At 42.0% G+C, this 17,005-nt stretch overlaps 1 protein-coding gene across 1 annotated transcript in view; it reads right to left on the bottom strand.

The window, feature by feature from the left end:
• Positions 1–16,436, bottom strand: part of LOC105030015 (platelet-derived growth factor receptor beta) — a 32,826-nt gene extending 16,390 nt beyond the window's left edge. The window contains exons 1-17 of the mRNA XM_010903644.4: positions 15,824–16,436; positions 11,171–11,239; positions 10,804–11,085; positions 10,248–10,505; positions 9,969–10,099; positions 9,686–9,851; positions 7,152–7,335; positions 6,927–7,042; positions 6,658–6,778; positions 6,225–6,436; positions 4,410–4,504; positions 2,674–2,806; positions 2,073–2,177; positions 1,841–1,951; positions 1,419–1,581; positions 1,109–1,254; positions 434–552 (exon numbers count right to left, since the gene is read on the bottom strand). Of these exons, the coding sequence (XP_010901946.2) occupies positions 434–552; positions 1,109–1,254; positions 1,419–1,581; positions 1,841–1,951; positions 2,073–2,177; positions 2,674–2,806; positions 4,410–4,504; positions 6,225–6,436; positions 6,658–6,778; positions 6,927–7,042; positions 7,152–7,335; positions 9,686–9,851; positions 9,969–10,099; positions 10,248–10,505; positions 10,804–11,085; positions 11,171–11,219 (2,391 nt within the window). The 5' untranslated portion in view covers positions 11,220–11,239; positions 15,824–16,436. The remainder of the gene's footprint in view (positions 1–433; positions 553–1,108; positions 1,255–1,418; positions 1,582–1,840; positions 1,952–2,072; positions 2,178–2,673; positions 2,807–4,409; positions 4,505–6,224; positions 6,437–6,657; positions 6,779–6,926; positions 7,043–7,151; positions 7,336–9,685; positions 9,852–9,968; positions 10,100–10,247; positions 10,506–10,803; positions 11,086–11,170; positions 11,240–15,823) is intronic.
• Positions 16,437–17,005: the final 569 nt, after the last annotated feature.

Genomic DNA, 17,005 nt, shown 5'->3' with positions numbered 1-17,005 from the left:
TCCAATATTGAGGTTTAGATCTTGGTGGTAACATCTATATAATAGATACAAATCTCAAATGAAGGGATTACACCTTGTAAAAAATTCTGATATTAACTGGTGTCATTAATATTATTTTTAACATTGATATTTCTAGATGGTATTATTTTTATTAAAAGGACGGTAGCAAGGAAGCCCAGGGACACAGGTATGTAGAGGGAGACACGAAGTAACAAACAGTTGGCCGTGCTGGGGTTTGAACAACAATTGCCAGGTGGCATGTCTTGTCCATTGGTGAAGATAAATAAACAGTATATTTAAATATAATTAATCAACAATGATTCATTTTCACTTTTAAAAACCTTGTCAATTCCCAAAATGAGAATGCTTTAGTAATCAATTCCATGTGTTGGTTCTGTTAAAGGAGATATACATCAGCTGCAATGAGTCATACGTTGTTAGATGCCAGGAAGTCCATGCCCTTTGACACTTGGTAGCTGAAGCCCACTAGATCTGTGTAGCTCAGAACTGGGGAGTCACTGATAGACAACATCACATCCGTTCCCTCTTGGCCTGAGCAACATGAAAAGAGAACATTAAGTCGTGACAGACTCTCCACATTGCGCAAACCAATGACAAACCAACGGTGTGAATCTTACAGTGTTTAAATGCTTTGTCTGGTTACTCAAGAAGTTGAAGAGCACAATATCCTTTTCTGGAAGCGGCTTTAAAAAAAAATCTAGGTGGAGCGAGGCTTCCCTATTTTGGACTCTCCAGCAGCATTTCAACATCACTGACAGGAGTCTGCTGTCCATCTGTCTAACACTGATGTTGAAATGCGTTCCACACACTAAAAGAGGGTGAAGTTGAGCATTGCTGATGCTTACGATAATACATGGGGACCAACAAAGCATTCATAGATAGAAACTATAAACAGCATCATGTTTAGAATGTATATTTAGTAGCTCTCGTATTGGTGTCTGTTTAGTTCATATCTCCATTAGCTATTGCACATCCAACAGTTACTCTTCCTGGGGCCCACATGAAACATCAAAAACATAACAGAAAAGTCTATTAAAGTCAATGTAAATACAAAAAGCATAAAAGAATACTAAAAAATACTGTCTACCTTGCACTTGGTAGTTGTTGTGATAGGGTGTGTTGTAGGCTGAAGCCTCGATGTCGGCGTACTTGATATTGTCGCTCAGTTCTTGCATGGGGACATATTTTAAAGAATCCTCCCTGGTCATGTCCATGTAACCACCATCACTCTCACTGCCATAGGGCGAACAGATTTACAATAAATCATCTTTGATTTCAGAGACAGCATTCAGGCCTCTAAATCCATTTAAAAGGCAAGCGCAAAATGTAATGTTACTGAGGATTGCAATATGAAAACAGTAGTTAAATGGAGTATTTCGAAAAGGCAGTAGTCTTGCCTTCTTCCTTGGATTTGGACTGTACTCTCTGTGCTGGCGCCTGACATGTCCATTTCCCTGTGGTTTTGGTCTGCATAGTACTCCAGGAAGGTATGCTTGTTGCGGTGAAGGTAGTCAACCAGGTCACCATAGCGACAGTACTCCGTTATGAGGTAAATAGGTCCTTCAGAACAGAGAAATGGAGGCAGTTGTTACCACCGACATTGACTGACATATTTTAAAGACAAGATTTGGGCATTTTATATTTTTAATATTGAAAAAGAGACATTGGGAAAGATAGAGGGACTTTTACTGAAATAACCATAAGACAGGAATCAACATGTGCTGTAGCAGTACAAATATACACAGAGGTTTGCTTAGACCACTAGAACAATCTAGGCCACTAATTGGCAATGCCTATATGGGTGCTTGCCGGTGCTCACCTTGTTTAGTACAGGCCCCCAGTAGGTTGACGATGTTCAGATGAGGCCCAAGATGACTCATGATCTTCAGCTCAGATATCAAAGCTAGAGTCTCACTTCTCCTTGCTGTGGCTGTGGGGAGCACACAGTACTGCAATATTATACCAGATAGTAAAAGTACACTGGACAGTGGTTTTGTGTGTTAAATGAAGGAAATGACAAGTTTTGGCTAATAGTAAAACATAGCACTCACACTTGAGCATCTTCACAGCCACTTTAGTGGTGGACTGAGAGCAACCAAGGCCGTATACTGTGGCTTCCACGACCCTCCCGAATGCTCCAGAACCCAGAGTATGACCTAATATGACAGACAATGAGGAGTATGAGTTTTAGCTAATGGCAAATCTGTCAATACATTACAAGGCTACACTTCAGTATTCAAACAAGTATACTAAAATGAGCAATCTAAAACCTAAATGGGTTCTTAACTGTTCACATAGGATAACGTTTCAGTATTTAGAATTTTGTCAGGATCCTTATTAGTTAGTAGCAAAAGCAGGAAATCGTCTTCCAGAGGTTCACACAATACATAGAACATGACTAAATTAGAGTAAAAGGACAGAGTTACATACGTTTAAATATGATAACGATAATACAATCTTCCCTTGAATAAACTTTTTCTGGTTCCAGGAAGTATCCAGATTGGTCTCAGAGAAGGTTCTAAGTAGAATGCAAAATTGTTCTGTGTGAAATCTACTTAAGGCTAAAAGTGGATCTCCGATATGGACAACCCAAATATCTTTAAGATTGTAACATATGTCCCCCAGATTCTATGTATTCAGATATTGTCTCACCCAGTACTAGGTTGTCGCGGGGCACCTCCCACAAACTGTCATACGGCAGCTGCATTGGATCCAGGTAGGTGTACTCAAGGCCATCTGAGCTCACAGACTCAATCACCTTCCAACGGATCTCATAGCGGGGCTTCTAAAAGTAGAGACTGGCAGTTTTCAATATGATACATTTAATATACACACCAAGAAAGGGTATTGGACAGGACAATTAGAGTGCAAACATGCATAGAATCAAATTGATGCAAACATCAACACTGATCATAATCATTAACCTTGTCCCTAGCAAAACATTGGTGTATTAGTTGCCAGGGATTTTGGCCCAGGTCCAGTCTATTATGGTCATCCTCCCTAACAGTCTTATCTATGAAACTACAGTGGATAAAAAAAGTCTACAAATCCCAGGTTCATGTGATGTAAAACAATGAGACAAAGATAAATCATGTCAGAACTTTTTCTCAGTCTTTTTGGGTAGGAGTCTATTAGCATGGCAAATCTTGCCGTGGCAATATTTGCCCACTCTACTTTGCAAAAGCTCTCCAAATCTGTCAGATTGCGAGGACGTTTCTGTGAACAGCCCTCTTCAGATCACCCCACAGATGTTCAATTGGATTCAGGTCTGGGCTCTGGCTGGGCCATTCCAAAACGTTAATCTTCTTCTGGTGAAGCCATGCTTTTGTGGATTTGGATGTGTGCTTTGGGTTGTTGTCGTGCTGAAAGGTGAACTTCCTCTTTATCTTCAGCTTTCTAATGGATGCCTGAAGGTTTTGTGCCAAAATTGCCTGGTTCACAAATCCCCCCACCCTGACTAAGCTGAAGAAAAACAGCCCCAAAGCATGATGCTGCAACCAACATGCTTCACTGTGTGTATGGTGTTCTTTGGGTGATGTGCAGTGTTGTTTTTGCACTAAACATACCTTTTGGAATTATTCAACCATGGTTTCATCAGACCATAACACATTTTCCAACATGCTTTTGGGGGACTTGTTTTTGCAAACTTCAGCCGGGCTTGGATGTTTTTCTCTGTAAGAAAAAGCTTCGGTCTTGCCACCCTACCCCATAGCCCATTCATATGAAAAATACGGGAGATTGTTGTCACATGTAGCACACAGCCAGTACTTGCCAGAAATTCCTGCAGTTCCTTTAATGTTGCTGTAGGCCTCTTGGAAGCCTCCCTGACCAGTTTTCTTCTCGTCTTTTCATTAATTTTGGAGGGACGTCCAGTTCTTGGTAATGTCTTTGTTGTGCCATATTTTCTCCACTTGATGATGACGGTCTTCACTATGTTCCATAGTATATCAAATGCTTTGGAAAATCTTTTGTACCCTTCTCCTGACTGATAATTTTCAACGAGATCCCATGGATGCTTTGGAAGCTCTCTGCGGATGATGGCTTTTGCTCAAATATCTGGAAAATCCTACTTGAACAGCTGAACATTATTTGTGATTAATCAGAGTCACTTCAAATGATGGCAGGTGTGTAATGACTTCTATTTAACATGAGTTTGAATGTGATTGGTTAATTCTGTAAGGTTTTTATTTTTAATTTTTCCCCCTGGAAGATTTCAGTTTGTTTTTAATTGTTCACATTATAGGTCACATTAAAAGTCAAAAAGGTTCTGACATGATTTATCTTTGTCTCATTCTTTTACATCACATAAACCTGGTATTTTCACAGGGGTGTGCAGATTTTTTATATCCACTGTACATTACATAATTGAGGGATTCTATGGGCGTCACCTTTCTCCAGAGGGCAATGAGGATGATGAAAAAGATGACAGCGATGACCACCAAGACTAACACTGCAGCCAGAATAGCCACCTGGGAGAACAGAGCTGGACACACACACACAGCTGATATAAAAGAACAGCTGAAGTTATACCTATATACACTGCTAAAAAGAATGAGGAAAATGCTTAATTCACACATCGGGTCTCGATGAATCAAATATATAAAAGATCAAAATCGTTACTGTAAATTGTGTAATTTGTTAAGAAGAAAATGACATAACAATGGTCAATGGAAACCAAAATCACCAACCGATTTAGGGCTGGATTCAAACTCAAAGTAAACACTTGAAATCACAGGCTGTTCCAACTTCAACACGGCAACTCAATCTGATTCAGTAGTGTGAATGGACCCATGTGCCTGAATGCACTCCTGACAACGTCTGGGCATGCTCCTGATGAGACGGCAGATGGTGTCCTGTGAGTTCTCTTCCCAGACCTGGATCAGGGCATCAGTGAGCTCCTGGACAGTCTGTGGTGCTAATTGGTGGTGTTGGATGCACCGCTACATAAAATCCCAGATGTTCTCAATTGGATTCAGGTCTGGGGAACGTGAGGGCCAGTCAATGGCATCAATTCCTTTGTCATCCAGGAACTGCCTACACACTCTGGCCACATGAGGCTGGGCATTGTTCTGCACCAGGAGGAACCCATGGCCCACTGCACCAGTGTAGGTTCTGACAATGGGTCTGATGATTTGGTCCCGGTACCCAAAAGCAGTCAGGGTACTGTTGGCTAGCATGGGGAGGACTGTGCAACCCTCCAAGGATATGCCTCCCCAGACCATCACTGACCCACCGCCAAACTGGTCATGCTGGATCATGTTGCAGGCAGCAAAAGATTCATCACGGCGTATCCAGACTCCTTCACGTCTGTTACATGTGCTCAGTGTGAACCTGCTCTCATCTGTGAAGAGTATGGGATGCCAATGGTGGACCTGCCAATTCTGGTGTTCTCTGGCAAATGCCAATTGAGCTAAAAGGTGCTTGGCTGCAAGCACAGGTCCCACTAGAGGACGTCGGGCCCTCATGGAGTCAGTTTTGGACTGTTTGGTCAGAAACATGCACATCGGTAGTCATTTTGTAGGGCTCTGGCAGTGCTCCTCCTGTTCCTCCTTGCACAAAGTAGCAGATACCGGTCCTACTGTTGGGTTGATGCTATGGCTCTGTACAGCTCTCCTCATGTGACGGCCCGTCTCCTGGTATCTCCTCCATGCTCTTGAGAATGTACTGGGAGACACAGCAAATCTTGCAACAGCATGTATGAATGTGCCATCCTGGAGAAGCTGGACTGCCTGATCAACCTGAATGGGCTGCAAATAACACCTCATAATACCAGTAGTGACAAGGACACTAGCAAAATGCTGAACTAGAGAATAGTCAGTCAGGAAGGAAAAGGAGAGAGCAATTGTCTGTGGCCACCACCTACAAAACCATTCCCTTTTGGGGGGTTGTCTTGCCGTTGACTCTCCAGTGCAGCTCTTGTCAGTTTCAATTTCACCAAAACAGTTGACATTCAGTCACAATTGCTCATGCTTCCTAACTGGTCAGATTGATTTCCCTGAAGTTGAATTGACTTGGTTTTGTACTGAAATGACTGTGTACCCTTCATTTCTTTTGAGCAATGTATATTTTGAGATATTTTATTTGAATGTATTTTTATAGTATATTTCTTTTTTTCAACAATGTGCTCTTAAATTAAGAGTATTGTAAAGCAAAAGTATTGCAACGTTAATTTACATTAGTTGGAAGTTCCTGTAATAACTTACAGTTGGACACCAGTTTGATGTCCCAGGCCCTCCGCCCTCTTTCGTTGCGGACTTCGCAGCGCACTGATGTGACCCTCCCCATGGTCCGGAAGGTCAAAAGGCTACGCACCTGGTTGAACCCTGAGGTCTCGACGTAACTCACATTGGTCTGAATGCTGATGTTCTCGGGATCAGCTGACAGAGGCTTCCATGCTGTGGTCTTATTATCACATCTGGGTGAAAAGGTTGTTGTTGAGGATGAATATGGTGAAGAGGTCAGTGGAAATCACAGCATGGGGGGATAGAAGAAGGATGTCACCATTGACGCACAGTCAAAAACTCAAGAACAGTCTGACCATGATGTAACACCACCCTCAGCTGTCTGAGAGGGGAAGCAACAACTTGGCTGAAGTTAATGTGTTTCATTCTGCTGTTTCCAGATCAGTTCCCTTACTTTCCAGTGCTTTCACAGCTGTACCAGTGAACGGTGGGCGTGGGAACCCCCTCTGTGACACAGAGCACGCCGTGTCCCTGGTCCATGTGCTGATCAGAAAGATCTAGCATCTTTGGAGGTGCTGTGAGGGAGGGCAGAAGAAGGTTTAAAGGGTATAAAACACATGAAGTTGATTGTTCATCACTAGAAGAAACTTTTCCATGTCCTGTGTCTTCCAACATGATGACTAAGTCAAGCACGGAGTGGATGATGTGTTAGGCACGTCTTACCCTTCACCTGTAGATCAAAGGTTATCTCCTTGTTGTCATCTTCGTTGGCCACCTGGAGAGTGTAGAAGCCCCTTTGTTTCATCCTGATTCTTACCAAGGTGAGAGTACTGAGGTAACTGGAGGTTACAGGTCAAACAGAACCCAGTCAATACCATACGCACTGACTCTTGACTGTTTCATTATAGTGAATGCGTCAGGGTGTTCATGGCGATGTGCGACAGATACCTGGTGCCATGAACCCATCTGTTGTTCGTGGATACCGTTTCCCCAGTGACGGTGGTGTTGTCTCTGATCCAGAACACCTGAGGTTCGGGGTATGCTTCAATCTGAACCGTTAGCTCAACGGTCTCATACAGCAGTGCCGAAACATTGGTGCTTGCAGACGGTTCCAAGTCTACAAAACCCTGTTCTGTAACACAGCATTTGAATAGAACATTACCACTAGATGTTTGGCTAAAACTTGCAAAGTCAGTGCAAACATGCTGTATGTGTTATTCAGTACTGTCTGTTTTGCCAAGCATTAAAATAGAACTTTTGTATGATTCTGCGTTTGACAACAATCTACAGCCCTATTTCCAAAAATGTTAGGACGCTGTTTAAAAGGCTAATAAAAACAGAATGCAATGGTTTGCAAATCATTTATCTCTATAATTAACTGAAAATAGTACAAAGACAACATATAAAACGTTCAAACAAAGAAATGTCCATTTTGAATTTGATGCTGGCAACACATTTCAAAGAAGTTGGGACAGGGGCATGTTTACCATTGTGATACATTACTTCTTCTTTTACCAATACGCTGTATAGTGTTTGGGAACTGAAGAGACCAATTACTGTAATTTTGAAAGTGAAATGTATTCCCATTCGTGTTTGATATAGCATTTCAGCTGCTCTACCGTTCGGGGTCTTTCCAGTCTTTTGGTGCCTCTGTCCCAGCTTTTTTGAAATGTGTTGCTGGCATCAAATTCAAAGTGAGCATGTATTTTCCAAGAATCAATAACATTTCTCAGTTTCAAACTTATTATAAACGCAACACTTTTGTTTTTGCCCCCATTTATCATGAGCTGAACTCAAAGATCTAAGACTTTATCTATGTATATAAAAGGCCTATTTCTTTCAAATATTGTTCATAAATCTGTCTAAATCTGTCTAAATCTGAGCACTTCTACTTTGCCGAGATAATCCATCCACCTCACAGGTGTGGCATATCAAAATGATGATTAGACAGCATGATTATTGTACAGGTGTGCCTTAGGCTGGCCACAATAAAAGGCCACTCTAAAATGTACAGTTTCACTGAATTTGGGGGGGGGGGGGGGGGGGGGGGGTCCGGGGGGTCCACTCCTCTTCAATGGCTGTACGAAGTTGCTGGATATTGACAGGACCTGGAATACGCTATTGTATACGCCGATCCAGAGCATCCCAAACATGCTCAATGGGTGAGTATGCTGGCCATGCAAGAACTGGTTTTCAGCTTCCAGGAATTGCAACATGTGGAGATCTTTAAGCCCATTGTTGTGCCATTCATCCACGACCATCACCTCATGTTGCAGCATGAAAATGCCTGCAACATGAGGTGAAGGTCGTGGATGACTGGCACAACAATGGGCTTCAAGTTCTCGTCATGGTATCTCTGTGCATTCAAAATGCCATCAATAAAATGCACCTGTGTTCGTTGTCCATAACACACACCATAACATAACCCCACCGCCACAATGGGCCACTCCATCCACAACGCTGACATCAGCAAGCCGCTCAACCACACGAAGCCATACACGCTGCCATCTGCCCTGTACAGTGAAAACCGGGATTCATCCGTGAAGAGAACACCTATCCAAAGTGCCAGATGCCATCGAATGTGAGAATGTGCCCTCTCAAGTCGGTTATGACGACGAATTGCAGTCAGGTCGAGACCCTGATGAGGACGACGAGCATGCAGATGAGCTTCCCTGGGACGGTTTCTGACAGTTTGTGTAGAAATACTTTGGTTATGCGAACCGATTGTTGCAGCACCTGTCCGGGTGGCTGATCTCATACGATCTTGGAGGAGAAGACGCTGGATGTGGAGGTCCTGGGCTGGTATGGTTACACGTGGTCTACGGCTGTGAGGCCGGTTGGATGTACTGCCAAATTCTCTGAAACGCCTTTGGAGACGGTTTATGGTAGAGAAATGAACATTCAATTCAAGGACAACAGCTCTGTTGGACATTCATGCAGTCAGCATGCCAATTGCACTCCCTCAAAACTTGCAACACCTGTGGCATTGTGCTGTGTGATGGAACTGCACATTTTAGAGTGGCCTTTTATTGTGGCCAGCCTAAGGCACACCTGTGCAATAATAATGCTGTCTAATCAGCATCTTGATATGCCACACATGTGAGGTGGATGGATTATCTCGGCAAAGGAGAAGTGCTCACTAAAACAAAAGTGTTGCGTTTATAATTTTGTTCAGTGTATGTTGCCTTTGTACTATTTTCTATTGAACATGATCTGCACGTCACTGCATCCTGTTTTTTGTTCATTTACATTTATGCATTTCAGGTATAAAAAAGTACTTTTTCAGTAACAGCAAACTATCAAAATGTCAATAAATATTGAATGTATGTGTTCCTCAAATTAATATTAGTTCACATTTGGTTGAGGTATCTGCAGGATTATTTCCCTTCTGTGAATCAGAAACAGCCTCAGTAAGAAACCGAATCAGTGGGCAAATGTTGTTGTGATTTTTGTAAAGCTAACCCCTGCATGTGTTTGCTTACCCAGAACAGTGACTGTTGTATTATCCATGGCTGACTGTCCTGAAACTGTGTCTTGCACCTGGCATATGTAGTGACCAGAGTCCTCCAGAGTAGCACTGGAGATGTTTAAGAAGGAACGAACTTTGACCTCCTTCCCCGTTACAAAGTCTGTCAGTGGTTCGATTATCTTCAGAACAAAATGAAATACAGCAGAAACATAGTACAAGGACAAGTATCAGCAAATGAGCTGATTCTGCTTATTAATATACGTCACACATAATCAATCACCCAATAGTCTCCTCACATCTTTACGCGGAAAGTCCCATGTGAAGTAAACGAACTCTGCGTCTTTTACAGTACAATTAACCATTACGGCCTCTCCTTGTTTCAGCACAGCCTTTGAGACTGTTATCAGGGGGTTCACGGATTTTGGGACTGGAAAGAAAGAAACATAAAAATTTAGAATTACTAACAGGCTAAATCTTCCTGCAGGCTTGTCTTCAGTAAGTAATTTACTCCTTCAAAGAAAATTCCTTTTAATGCCCAAAGTAACTTTAGGCATTGGGTCGAGATCGAGACTTACCCAAAATGGTGTGGACGTAAAACTGCTGAGACACCTTCTCCTCTTCATTCTTGGCCCCTCGGCAGATGTAGGTGGTGTCTTTCAGGACAGCGGTGAACCCTTTACCAGGGTGGTACGTGCCCTCCAAAGGCATATTGATGCCTTTCTCATACAGGGTGACATTAATGCTGGGGTCGGACACAACGCAGGGAATAGTGCCTTCCTCTCCTTCCTTCATCACTACTGCTGGCCTCAGGGGAACAAACCATTCCACAGGATCTGGGGGGAACGGGTTGGGGGGGGGGTCCAGGCACATGTCAACCTTATGTTAGACATTGGAGAAATTGCCTTTCTAAGAAAGACTTTGGCTACACAGGGACAATGTTTTCAAAAAAGCAGATGATGTCTATTGTGCAACCAGCACTGATTTTATATTAACATTAGATTTCAACCCAAGCCTGATTAGGTGTAAGCCGAACCGAGCTGGGCACATCGTTGACCCTCCCATTGTCCACCTGATGTAGAAGGAGCAGTGGTCCAGCTTCACATCCTAAACATAAAGGGTGTTTCGTCTCACCTGGTACAAACACTGATATATCTTTAGCCTCCTCAGTGGCACGTTCCTCACAGACGTAGTTTCCAGAGTGCCTCCAGGTGACGTTGTGGAGAACCAACACACTGGTAGTTCCCCTGTCCTCCACGACCACCCCCTCCATGCTGAGGTCATGGGGAGACTTCCAGGTCACCTTGCTCCATCCGGAACAGACCACAGTGAAGGAAGAGTTGGTGACCAGTATGACCTCCTTCTCACTGGGGGTCAACTCCAGACTGAGGGCTTCAGGACAAAACTGCAGGAACACTGAGAAAAAATAATAAGATGAGGCAACATTTCCTTGGCCAAGTACAACAGTGTAAAAACACATGTTTTTTTTGTTTTTTTTTACCTGCAAAGGCAGCCACCAAAGGTATCACCTTTGCCAAGACCATCTTCATAGTGCCAGCATAAATTGACTCTGTAAAATATACAGTGAAAGGCGAAGGAGTCATTAAAAGAGAACTCTGTGGGGAGAGGCCTTTGAACAATGTGAGACTCAGTATGTGATGTTTTTAAAGGGTGGGGGATTGTAAGCGTAGAAGACTTGCTGTGGTCTGGAAACAATTAGGCTGAGATCAAAGAGTAGAGAGCACCAACATGGCAAAGACATTTTAACATTCTGAGTAATTTAGCAGATGCTTTTATTCATAGTGACTTAGTTAGTGCATTCATCCGAATATTGTTATGGGTAGTTAAGGTAGTTGAGACAACAGCATTTCAAATAAATTGTTCAACAACCAAGAATTAATCAGTAAAGATAGTGATAATTCACTGCTTCGCTGTACAGATGCGTAATATTGTCCAGGAGTTCAATGTTGCCTTCATGACATGTTCTAGTGACTCCTTGTGGGAGATTGGGTGCCTGCAATCTCAATCGTACTGATAGAGAGAGCAGTATAAGATGTATATGAAGCAGAACAGCTAGGCCAGATGTGGTTTCAGAAAGTTGTGGCAATGAGACAAGGCTGAAGACACAAATTCAACTTCACAGAATTGGGAGGGGATTAAGAATAATAATAATAATAATAATAAGTCAGTGCTAATTGGTGAAGAGGTGGGGAGTCAGACAGTTTCAAGGCATAGAGCCAGGTAGTTTACTGAGAGAGATTATTGGTGAGTATTCAAAGCATGTCTTAAAATTGGAACCTCAATACTGATATAAAAACATCACTGCTGGACTTTCCCTATATTAATGAGATACTGCTTTTCAAATTCACTTCACTAACAAAGGATTTCTGCTCTCACTTAAAAAAGATTGTTTGATCCATTGAGAGCAACACTGTACATTCTCTGAGCGACGTATCATATTATTATTTTCCATTTGGTAACAGTTACATGTTGTTAAGGCCATTGGCGTTTGAAATATAAAATCACTGTTAAAGGTAGGAATGGGATGTCTCCAGACACTGCAGCCTCGGAAACAAAAGAGAACCCGGAATGCTCAGCTGACTATTTATGTAGCAGAAAGAAAAAGCATACGTTCCTGACACAAAACCATCCGACTAGAATAATGTTTCTCAGCCAGTGATGTAAAAAGTCCTTTCAATCTACAGTTTGTCTGAAAGTGAGAAAGTGAGACAGGTGAGGCATCAGTGGCAAATAACAGGAAAGAGGTGCAGACAAACAGAACCTCGATGAAATATGACTGGCAAATGAAAACCTTGAAATGGCTTTTCACTTTCTGTTTTCATCAATCACATTTTCTCAATTCAAATCAATGAACAGACCCCAATCTTTTTCAGAAAGAAATTGAAAGGAAGGACCTCTTTAAAGTAAAACTTTCTTTCAAATTGGTTTTCCTTCTAGAAAAAATAAATAACAATATGTTGTAGATTTATAAGCAAAACTGTGAGTGTTCAGAAGTCATGTGTTTTTTTTCAGGGAAAAATATCTAGGAGGTAGAAGAGAGGACAAGGGAGGAGGAGGCCACAAAGAGGGAGATGCTGGGAAAGAACCCAAAATAAAGCAGGGATTTTTCTCAGAAAGCCAGACAGCCAATGAGATCCAAAGTCCTCTATTGAAAGAGGCAGCTTTTTTCCAATCAAGTATATTCTCTCGCTTAAAGAGATTAAAACGATTAGAAACATTTCCGCCCCAAAATATCCTTAGTGAAGGGTTTGTTGATTTGACCTTTTCACACAAGTATCAATAGTTTCTTCCAAAAGCGGATTGGCCAATTTTTAAGTTCCTATAATGTTAGTTGGTCTCTGCCAGCAGGTACTGGCTTAGTCAAAATGTCTAATTAAACAAAAGACACTGGTGCTAAACGACATCATAGATCAAATAAAGGATGTTTCCATGACCACAAACTCCTTTCCTACTCTACCTCACAGGAGTGGAACGGCGACAGACACATTATTCATACGTTTATGGACAGTAAGTTTCCCTGAATGGGCGTCAGTTCATCGGTTCAACTGAATTTTGTTGTACTGTACTTGCTCTTGTTCAATAACAATGAAGTTGAATCGAATCTAATCAACGCTTTGAGCCGTTGATGTGTTTCACAAATCCCTCTGGGCGAGGTAAAGACGGCTCCCTGCTGTTTTCTTATCATTGTGAGTCAGAGTTTGGCCATCACAGTCTCTCTGCGAAGAAAAAACACTAGTCTCTCTTTTATGGGGGAGGTGGCGGGTGACTGACACACCAGACGTAACCAGGCTGCCAACACAGGCGTTAAGATCTGGCACCTTTCCACGAGCGCTCTGAATCTATTCCCACCAATGTTACTCCAATGAGACAGGCAGCAAAACAAAGACACCATGACCGGGAAAAGTCCAGCCCTTGCATATGTTTTGCTTTACTAAGGTTCTGAATATGCTGATTTACAGAGAGTCTATGGACCCTCTCATGAGCTACGGCACTGACTAAATAGTAATGAAAGAAGACCATTTACTGGACAACATTCCATGGCTTACATTTACCTGAAGTCATTTGACCTGGAACACCACATCTTATTAGTGGAAACATCAAACAGTTTTTTTACTCAAATGAAAACATGTACTGAATGAAAAACATAACCTGTAGAGAAAATACTACAGTCACCGACACTGCAGCTACTGACATATTGTATGAGAGATTTTAGTCATGGCGTGGTGCCATCTGGGAACAGTGTGCTGGCAGTCAGTCAACTGTTCACAAGTTAAACTTACATCCACTGCTAAGTTAAGGAACTCATTTTAGTGGTTAAGGTTATGTTTAGGGATCTGGTTACTAAGGGTAAAATAAACATTTCCGAACAGTGTGCTTGGCCCAGTGAAAATAGTACATTTAAGAGTCAATTGTCTGACATTATGACACAAACTAGACTGTTGACTTTTAAAGTCAAGGCTGGTGACTTCTAAATCCTCAAATACGTGTATTTGAGGATTTAGATGTTTACCTTAAACTTCTACCTCAAATATTCAGAAAGATGACCTCATCTTTCAGATGAGGTTAGTGGGGGCCAATCCGCAGTCTACTAGCAGTGATTTTTTTGGACTGGTATACACCCACACCATTAAGTTGTTGGGGTATGCTTACACAATTCCTACATAGAAAGGCTGCAAGTTAATTATTGGGACCAACTAGAATATCCCAGTGTCACAAATATATTGAAAATAAGGCTATATATAAATCGGCGAAATTCCCCTTTCATCAATTCAACACACTGGATTGAAGGAAGGGGTTGGTGCTGGTTTTACTGTAATAGGCTTAACATTTAGGGGGAAAGTGTATTTTAAGACATTGTCTTTAGGAAAGTGAAGTCTTTGTTATTACTGTACTTTCCACCACTGAGACTGGAACATCCTGTGATGGAAAATGGCTAGTAAACATGGTGTGTATGGCATGAAACTCTACACTGCACAATCTGCTATTTCAATTTAGTTTCTTTTAGCGTACTTTGACTTAGACAACGAGCTGTTTATTATCCCACCTAATGTAGTAGGAGCCTTTTTGTTTGCTTTTAAGTAGTATGTAACGTGTATGTGAAAACAATATGTAACGTGTATCTGTAAACAATATGTAACTTGTATCTGTAAACAATACGTAACGTGTATCTGTAAACAATGTATATATTGTATCTCTGCTCCCATTCCTTGTATACGGCAACTTCTTTGTGGTTTTGTTGTTTGGCAAGTACACCAGAAACACAACAACACATGGTTGACTCATATATACAGAACAAAATGTAATTGCTAAAAGTATGTGGAACTGCTTGCAGAGCAGTGGTGGCGTGGTAAAGTCCACTGGCACGAGGGACACATACAGTTCCCCACCAGACACCAGGGTCAAGTCCCAGCATCCTCCCTTCTTACTGTTCTCCTGCCTGATTCTCTCACTCTCACCTTCCAACTGTCTAAATATATTGTGAGAATATCCCACACTTCCCAAAATAGACAAAAAAAAAGCTATGCAAATGCTGTGTTTTATGAGCTTTGTATGGCTTATGCATTGCATATTCTTTCATTATTTTGCAACTGAACTGTAACACCTTCTCCCCGAGTGTAATCAACAGACTCAGGGTCAACATATATTTCAACAGATAGATGTGTGTGACCATCATGGTTCTCAACTCATGTTGTTTGCTGTTTTCTTTTAATCTAGCTTGGCAACAAGTCTAACTCAGCTGAATTGAGGTAGTTTAAATAACCTTCCTTGTCTGCAGAAAAACTATCTGCCATGCCTGAGGCAAAGGAATGCACAGCAGGAGAGACACATCCCAGCTGTACTGAGAGAGGCACTACAGAAAACATTCGTTTGTGTTTTTCACCCTGACAATACCACAAAGGAGACCCATCAGGATGTGGATAGCTCTGTCATCCATCACCAAATTTGGGGTTTTCTAACACTGAGAGCAAAGAAACCAGTACCGTCTCACGGACAACAGTGTGGGTTGACAGTTGCAAAACAGTCTGAGTTGCACCCAGTGAGGAGCAGCCGTAATGCATTTAGGAAGTACATACGGTAGTGTAAAAATAGCGGAACGAAGAAAGATAATAGGGACAAGATGGCCGTCACTTACCTTGTAGAGTTCCTGTTCACTTGTTTTTCACCACACTGTGTTGTCGGTTGGTCAAGATAGCTATCTATGCTCCTGTGGGCTTTTCTCTCTGAGATGAAGAGAGGTCCTTACTGTTGTAGCAGAGCTCCTTTAGTCTGCAGAAATATATCGATAAATGCCTTCAGTGGTTTGCCCTTTGAGAATGTTTCGGGTGTTAGCTCTTATACATTAATAAATCCTTTGCAATACCCAAGAAGTCTCTTGTAGCCTTTAGGGTGAGCTGTTTTTCTTTGAATTGGACAGCCTTTTGGCTAGAGTGTCAAAAAGAGCAAGAAAAGAAATCAATTCAAATAAATATATGATCCACTGTCGGAGGGTCGTTTTTCATTGCCAGGAAATCAAAGTGATTCCATTCCGATGAACAGAGAGAAAAGCAAAGCTCTCCAGCTTTTCTTTCAGGGTCTGAGCTCTGCTGGAATGAAAGGTACTCTCTTTTGCAGAAAGTGCCGGCGTCTGTTTTCAATCTTGACTTTGCTCTCCTTTTTTCTCTCTTCTCTCTTCTTCTCAGGATGTGAGTGGATAGCCAGAAAATTCATGGCTCTCGCCAGGAGCTGAGCTAGGATTTGCTTCTTTATTTGTGGGATTTTTGTAGTGGGGGAAGGGGCAGCAGGGTCTGAGGAGAGATTTAATGGTCTCTGTTAGACATCTGAATGTTTGCAGTGTGCGTGCAGGCATATCAATGTGTTTAAGCCTTCTCTATTATCTAATATTATATCTTATGTATGGATTAAGTATACTTCTATACTTTTGCAGCTTTTTGGAGATCACACTTGGAACTAATTTAGCCAAACCCTGTGTGGGATTATACACTATTCATCTCAGATTTTCCCCATAGAACTGCATTAGAGAGATTGATGTGCGTGCTGGTATGTTCACTCCACAAAGCTATGACACAGTAACAGTGTTTAACATGGCTCTACCCTAAAGGAGAGCACACACACAGGAAATAAGGCAGATCTCATCAGTTAAAGACCAGGGTCTGGTGGTAGTCATGTCCTAAACATGCTGACAGGGGCCAACATCTTCCTGTTGGCTTCATGGTGCTGAGCTGACGGGTCATCAATACTGTTGTTACTTAGTGCACCTCAGTGTTACAAAGAGAACACGGAGACGTTAGTGGCTGAGCATTACGTAGGTTGTGCA

Source organism: Esox lucius, chromosome 7, assembly GCF_011004845.1.
Source record: "Esox lucius isolate fEsoLuc1 chromosome 7, fEsoLuc1.pri, whole genome shotgun sequence".
Taxonomy (NCBI): Eukaryota; Metazoa; Chordata; class Actinopteri; order Esociformes; family Esocidae; genus Esox; species Esox lucius.
Note: the sequence above shows the minus strand (reverse complement) of the source record. Positions and strands in the feature narration are given on the sequence as shown.